The 7938-nt window shown below is 40.7% G+C and overlaps 1 protein-coding gene across 1 annotated transcript; it reads left to right on the top strand.

Annotated features, from left to right (window-relative positions):
- Nucleotides 1-3388: 3388 nt before the first annotated feature.
- Nucleotides 3389-6942, top strand: LOC147256882 (nicotinate-nucleotide pyrophosphorylase [carboxylating]-like). The gene is made up of 4 exons (XM_086210536.1): nt 3389-3641; nt 5582-5892; nt 6363-6494; nt 6586-6942. The coding sequence occupies exons 1-4, from the start codon at nt 3389-3391 to the stop codon at nt 6775-6777; spliced, it is 888 nt and encodes a 295-aa protein (XP_086066662.1). The 3' UTR covers nt 6778-6942.
- The last annotated feature ends 996 nt before the right edge of the window (nt 6943-7938 follow it).

Consider the following 7938-nt stretch of genomic DNA (forward strand, 5'->3'; position numbering starts at 1 on the left):
AGACAATGGGAAGAGTTTTTTTTTTTAGTTTTTTTTTAAAGAAGGAGCTCATTGAATTGAAGCTTTGGAAGAACAATGAGGAGTGTTCGCATTACACAGAGAGACAAAGGTTAACTCAGAAATCTGGTCTGATAAGAAAAGTGTTGTATAACCAACAGAAGAACATTGACGTGTGAAGGGATTTAGATGACACTCGATAAAAGTTATTGAGTATTTTTCCTAATAAAAATTCCTCAAAATTATGCAAAAGTGAATTTCTCCAAACTAAGGACCAAAGGAGAAACTTGATGCGTGAAGCGATTTTGGTGACACTACACTCTATAAGTGTGAAGTTACTGAATATTTTTCATAATGAAAATTCCCCAAAAGGTCGGTGTTGCACTTTGTGGACGGTCCCTGCGCACTCGTCTCGCTGCAGGCTGTACACAGAGGTCAGTCTTATTTGTCTAGCTTACACGACAGCTCGTGTAGGTAAAAATCTGGTTGTAGCTAGTTGTTACCCCTTGTTTATGTACCTTACTACGGTAATTAAGAGGCGTCATTTGTGTTTTAACCACCTTTGTCTTATGAGCTTTTAATAACGGAAGGTAGAATCTGTAAATACCTGCTGGTTCAACCGGCAGGTGTGTTTCAAGTGTTCTACTTCTCTTATGAGGATTCCTTTTACTGTGGCAGGTCTCTAACTAGTAGACATATAAATGTCTCATAAGGCAATGTAAGCCAACGCCAATGGCGCCGTGGCCTCTAGGGGGCGCCACAAAATCGAAGGGAAATTTACTTTCAACAAAGTTCTATTAAACCAAGTTATTTCTATTAACTCTTGACATAGAAAAGCCATGAAAACAATAATTGATATTACTTTTACCAAATTTATAGTCAATGGGGATAAAACTGGGAGAAGTTGGCTCATGTACTCTAAAAAGGATGATAGCTTGCACTGCTTCTGCTGCGAAACGTTTTCAAAGAGAGATTACAAATTGAATAGGGAGGGAATAGAGGACAGGAAAAATGCAAACCACTTGCTCAAGGTCCATGGGGATGGCCAGGAGCACAATGCTAACATGGAAAGACACGGAGGGCCGTTCAGCAAAACAGCTGACAGAAGATAGACAGGAGATGGAAGTTGTTGCAGCTGAGAGAAAATGTGGTATGAGGTTTTACATGAATTGGGGGCAATAATTCAGTCCTTAGCTGAGGGAAAGCTGGCTTTAAGGGGGTCCACAGACACATGAACCAAGCCAGCCAATCGCAACTTCCTAAAAGAGGTGGAGCTCAGGGCCAAATTTGATGCGGTGATGAAGCAGCATGTCAGCAGGGTGGAAAGGGGAGCCGGCAATCACTTCCATTATCTGGGACAAAATGTAGAAGATTAACTGCTTGACTTAATCTGTTCAAAAATACTAAAAGCCATTGTGAAAGAGATCAAGACATCATTTTATATTGCACACCTGATCTTTTAAGGAACAGCTCTCTGTCGTCGTCAGGATAGTGACACGAGGAGACATTCCTCAAGTTAAAGAGCTTTTCTTTGGCTTTCTTCTTGCAGGGGAAGGTTTGTCATCCCTCATCTGTCAAGAGGAGCTTGACATCCTCTTTGAGGACTGCAGAGGCTAGTCCTATGATAATGGTGCAAACATGAATGGCACAAATAAAGGTGTTCAGGCAATGTTGCTTCAGGTAAACACCTTAAACCTGGCAGTAGCCGATGCTGCGAAAAGCTCCCCAGATGCTTTTGGCTACTTTGGGACTTAACAAAATTATTCAGGCTCTTTTCAGCCTCCACCCATAGGTGGGATATCATCTGAAACATGTCAAAATAAGTCTGAAATCATAGACAGAGACCAGATGGGAATGTAGGATAGAAAGTATTGAGGTATTGAGTATTTTAGTCTGGTGAGGAAGCAGCCAACACTGCAATATTGTCAGCTTAAAGCATTGTGTCCACTATCATGATGAAAGGTGAGCTGATGGCAGCAGAGCCACGACACGTCAAGGAGCATTCAGAGCGTCATCAGTAAAAAGGTGACCCTACAGCCACTCAATGGCCTGTATTAGCACATTTCTTTTACATTGTAGTAACAGATTTCTGGATCACTATGCTTCCTCTGGTGAGTCTTACTTACATATCAATGTATTTTGTGTTAAATCATAAACTTTGTGTAATGATTTCAGGTTGCTCACATTCATTGATTCAAATCCTTCAAGTAGCATCAGTTCCATTTTTGTTGTTGTTGTTGTTTTTGTAGTCGTTGTTTTTTTATTCTTCAGCTATTCATTGTGGCCTGTTAACCAGCTTAGGTCAAAAAAATCACTTGTTCATAAACATTCCGACAGGCAACTAGGGTCAAATTCCATGCCACATTTTACCCCGTATTTGTATGCTCAGCACTCTGTAAGGGACTGAGTCAGTGACCAGAAGAAGTAACAGAGCTTTGGTGGAAGTAAGTAAAACTCTCTTTGGTATTTATAATTATTATTACAGTAACCAGCGCCTTAAAACCGAGAGCTGATGTTGAAGGTGCAATAGAGCAGTGCAGGAGAGAGTCCTAAAATAAGTTAGCATTTTGAATGTCTGCTTCTCTCATCTCAAAGTCAGTGGGTTTTTGGTTAAATGTCAGAAATAAAGTCTGTGGTTACACTACTTTAAGACATTTTCTGTTTAGTTCTGCAGCGTGAAATACATATTAGTAAATCTTACACCTGTTATTTTTAAAGCTTTCAAGTTTTTAAATTTGGCAGTTGCCAAAAAGACACTGAACAAGAGGAGAGGTTACTGGGATGTGTGTGCACAAGAAGCACAAAGTCAGTTTTGGTGATGCTGAAATTGTAATTTGTTACCAGCTCAGCATTAGCTTTTGTATTTCTGTCCATAGTATTTATGGTGAAAAAAATCATAACAGTGGTGTTGGTTTTTGAAGATTATCTATTGGTATAAACTGTGTAACTTTCATGAACATTTGTTCAACAGGGTTTATTTTTTGTAATAATCCAAAATCCAATGCAAAAATCCTAAGGGCTTTTGGTTGAGGCAACTCATGATGCCGCTAACTTGCAGGATGGCCAACAGCCAAACGTTTTCCCTGCAGTATTCTTTCGTTCTTGGCAGCTCATGAGACAGTGACTTATATGAAATACACAGTGGTCTTATTTGAGTTTTGTTCAGGTAAAAACGGAAATAGTGATTAAAAAAAGTAAATAAATAGCTAGGAAACAGCAACATATTACAAAATTCATAGAAAATTAGTATTCAGAACAGCATCCGGTGTCTTTGTGAAGTCCAGAAACAACGCATAATTATCATCAAATACGTCGTCTTTGTCTTGACTGAGCTTCTACATCTTTTGGAAACATAAAACGTCCTCTCTTCCCTTTAATGTCTGATTGCAGAATGTCTTCGTCCAAACATGCAGCCGCACACTCAATCCCACCTCACACACTAACTCGATTGGTACAGGAGTGGTTGGCAGAGGACACACCAAACTTTGATCCAGCAGGGGTATGTGTGGGCTCACAGGAAGTTGAAGCAAGGCTGCTGTGTAAAACGCCACACAGCATCCTGGCAGGGAGTCCCTTCTTCACAGCAGTGTTCGCTGAGATGGGCTGCACCGTGGACTGGGTTCACCAAGACGGAGCAGAGATTGGTAGATCCAAAGCATCTTACAGTGACAGTACATTGCATTAATGTTTGACATGCAGGTAACAAATCTATAATAATGGACCCAGAATGAGTCGGTTCAGACGGGACAAAAATCAATATGACAATAGAATCAAACATCTCAAAACCATGGACACACAGATTTTCAATCAAAAATGTTACCCAGCTAGACATTTGACTTTCCGAAGTTGTTCTGAGAATGTCTAAACTGGACTAATTTCATTGAACCTTCCTAGACTTTCATGATGTGAACTTCATTAAAAACGCTGAGGGAATGTTATTTACTTGAGTTTTAAGGGGCATGTTGGATGTACTGGGAATGTCCCATAATTATCTGTGGGACGTTCCCACCAGGTTACATGTAAAAAGTTCCAACAATGTTATGTTAACTTGTGTAAAGATTCTAGGAAGGGGATGCAAGGACCTCAGTAGGACCCAAAAAGAATATTACTGGTTGATTCTGTCCTGAAAGTTACGTCAGTATAGGTTTGGCAAACACTCACAACACAGCAGTGTAGAGACCTATTTAGGGGTTTGGGGTTAAAAACATCTTCAGACCCTGCAGTAATCTGGCGTGGAAAATGACGCCACCTCTTGGATGCAGTGTCACGTCTTTCAATTATTGTGTTGTTGACAAGCTCCCATAGGCAAGCTCTCTTCTTTTTCCTAACAACAGGTGAGTAACCCTTCACATTTGCGGTTATATGCCCACCTGTGGTGTGGGGTGGTACAACAGGCAAGTCAGGTCATATGGACATTCTGATGGAAGACCAATGACAATTTTTTTTTTAACACTCCAGAAGTCCTTAATGGAATGTTAAAATGTAATCTACTTTGATGCATCCACCAAAGTTAGACAAGGAACTGCTGGAACTTCATAACCATTGATGATGGTTTCATGAACATCTCCAGTGTTCTGTAAGGGTCGAGACTTTGCAGTATAGGAGACGACTGTTTCAGTCCAATTTAAGATTTTAGGGTCCGTTTTTTTCTGCATAAAACCTTGCCGGGCCTCATCCAAAACATGAACGAATCATAAAACATTGTTAATTTTTCAAAATTGAATTGTCTTTTCAGTGATTTTTGTGTCGTATGCGAATTCTGTTCCAACAAAGCAAGTTTTTGGTGAGCTTCATTGCTGGTAAAGAAACAAGCTGTCAAAACTTTGAGACTGCGATTTGTAGAAATGTAAAATACCAGTATTTTTTTGGTTCCTTCAGCCATGTGAGGAAAAAACATCATACTCATAAGCATATTTAAAAAGAGCCCATACATTGAATCAAACAGGCAGCTGCAGGACTCTGCTCCTTCTATGGGTTCTACAGGATTACATACAGGATATGTAAGAACAAAATTCAAGCACTTTCAAGGTACCTGGAGCAAAAATTCATCTCAAAGCCTTAATCATAACCATTTAATTTACAATGCATGGTAGGTGTATTGTTGCCATTGCATCAGCTGTCCATACTAACTTTGAGTGTTATAATCCAGATTAGTTAATACTCACAAATCTTATACAAGGACGCAACAAATATGACTGTTTGATTCTTCCAATACAAATATTAACAAAGATTATTTGGTTTCAGTGAATGTCCAGGTGAATTGTTACAAATATATTGGAAAATATAGCTTTTTTCGGGTGCAGTCAAACTCAAGAGTATTCTTAAAAATATAACTGTAAATTTAAGCATTTTGTCAGCTGTTAGAATATTGTGTGAAACCCGGTCTCAGTGCTAGACTTCTCACTTTCCCTCAACTAACACATTTCTAAACAGTGGGGTTATGAAATGGGGCAAGTGGTTCCATTTTACTAGTTCGTTGCATGAACACACACACACACACTCACACACACACACACACACGCACACACAAACAGTGTTTGTGACCTATATAACTGGCAAAATGAGCTCATCTCACCTCTACCAGGTCCAGATGCTGTCACACTGACAGCTGTGGTACGAGGCCCAGCAAGATGCCTGCTGCTAGGTGAGAGGCCGGCTCTAAACTGCTTGGCCCGGGCCTCAGGGATCGCCACCCGCTGCTTTCAGCTCCGAGCGATGGCGGTGGCAGGAGGCTGGCATGGAGAGGTGGCAGGCACACGCAAAACCACCCCAGGATTCCGTCTGGTGGAGAAGTACGCCATGTTGGTCGGTGCTGTGTCCATGCACAGACAGGATCTGAGTGGAATGGTGATGCTGAAGGACAACCACGTTTGGGCATCAGGAAGTATCACAGAGGTAGGAACCAACCTCACTGAACCAACTGAGTTGCTCAAACTCTGTACTGTCACAGTTTAACAAGAGACATTGCAGCTCAGACTGACAGAAAGCTTTCTTTCAAAGCAGTTTTCAAGTTGCTCAAATTCAGTGATTAAATGTGGATCTAAAGTTTATGAACTTTGGATTTGTAAAGCTCTTCGAGAGGGGATGGGTTAGAATAAATACCACTGAATGTGTGCAGTGAAATATGTTTGCAAGGTTATAGAATTCAAATACCATTTTTGGTATCTAATGTCGAAACAAATATGAAACCGCACAACAAACTCATTTTATATGTGCAGTTCTCTAGCAGGAAAAGAAAAAAATGATGAACTCATGACTCACTTGAAAATCATTGACTGCAATCGGGAACATTTGACCTCAAGTTTTTCCAAGTAAATTGTGTCCAGTTGATTTTCCATTTCATCTTTGTCCTTTTTGGTGTCCAGGCTGTGAAAGCTGCCCGGTCAGTGTGCAGCTTCAGCAGTAAGATTGAGGTGGAGTGCCGCTTCGTAGACGAAGGAATAGAGGCGGCCAGTGCTGGAGCAGACATAGTCATGCTGGACAACCTTCAACCTCAGGTAGGGAGCACAGTAAAACCACCGACTCCAGGTCATTTCTGACTCCAGCTCTCTGTGACTGACAGCTTTCCACACTGTCTCTCTCCATCAGGAGCTCCATGTTGCAGCCTGCACTCTGAAGCAGATGTTTCCAGCTCTGCTGATAGAAGCCAGTGGAGGAGTAACTCCAGACAATTTCACCATGTATTTCTCCCCACATGTGGACATCATTTCTTTGGGCTGCATCACACAGGGCTGCCCAGTTGTGGACTTCTCTCTGAAGGTTCAAAAGCCTGCTTTTTAGTTCGGATGAAAACTTCAAATGGGATGAACAAACATTTCTGAGTACTGAGTTGAAGAGGCCTTTTCATTTAGACCCTCTAGCAGCTGTTACATAGTCTATGGAATAATAACTCACATTTTGTGTGTTCAATGTTTAGTCATCAGTCATATGGATCAAAGGAGAATAGAAATTGACCTTGATTTTCGCCAGACTCCCATGCATGGGATAAGTTTCTCTAGTTCTTTAAATGCTCATTACAAAAAAAAGGAACAGGATGTCACAATCAATCAACATCACACAGATCTTACAGAATCAAGTGAACACAAGTTCAACCGCATGTTAGGAAATTCAGAATGTCCCACATGCAGCTTGTAACAATGATTTTGTCCAACTTAAAACATTTTGGATCATTTTGAAAATGTACGTGGCCCACCCAGACCTTAAAAGAAGGCAACATTATTTTTTTAAAACCAATCCTCACAGAAAGATGCCCCTCTTTCCTCTCTTTTTTTCTCCTTTGCCTGGATTGATAGAATTAGGGTTCTAATAATGCACCCTTCCAACACAATAGTTGCGCTCCTTGACCTGGTGGATCTGCTTAGTCAACCTCTGTACTAAAACTATTCCTCACACTCCCTCCTCTGGTGACTCAACATAAACAACAAAAAACCCAACAAAACAGACTTCACAACAGGCATTGACAGTTTCCCCATCATCAGTTACCCATGCACCCCGGATCAGCTCGTCTTGTCTCAGACTTTTACCCATCCTCATCCTATCCAATCTCTGCGCAACTCACTTGCTCCCCTCAAAACTGTGAGGATTACAAAAATCAAGATCATGACAATAACTACACAAAAAGGGGAATTTATGATGAAAATAGGAAGAGCTGCTGCACAGATCATTGTGTCCTTCTATGTGTTGCGGGGGTCTACCAGAGTGATTGTGGAACACTTTCATATTTTTAAGCTTCCCTGTTAGAATAATCTACATTCTTGACTGGGTAACCGCAACACTGAGAACAGCTGAATTAAAAACTGCAATTTGTGAAAGTGCTAATTATGAGATTTTGGAATGAACAAATAAAAGAGGAAGTGTGAAGGAATTAAAAAAAAAAATTGCTTCAGAGTGAACAGAAGTGTCACACCCACCCATTATGAAAATGCCCCAAGTTAAAAAGCA

The sequence above is a fragment of the Aulostomus chinensis genome, chromosome 8, assembly GCF_037954235.1.
Source record: "Aulostomus chinensis isolate RoL2024-O1b breed Wild chromosome 8, RoL_Achi_v1.0, whole genome shotgun sequence".
In the NCBI taxonomy this organism is placed as follows: domain Eukaryota; kingdom Metazoa; phylum Chordata; class Actinopteri; order Syngnathiformes; family Aulostomidae; genus Aulostomus; species Aulostomus chinensis.

Excerpts from the sequence above, each read along its gene's own strand:
- LOC147256882 (XM_086210536.1), top strand. The coding sequence starts at position 3,389 with ATGTCTTCGTCCAAACATGCAGCCGCACACTCAATCCCACCTCACACA. Across the intron at positions 3,642-5,581 it reads CCAAGACGGAGCAGAGATTG|GTCCAGATGCTGTCACACTG; the intron begins GTAGATCCAAAG and ends CACCTCTACCAG. Across the intron at positions 6,495-6,585 it reads TGGACAACCTTCAACCTCAG|GAGCTCCATGTTGCAGCCTG; the intron begins GTAGGGAGCACA and ends TCTCTCCATCAG.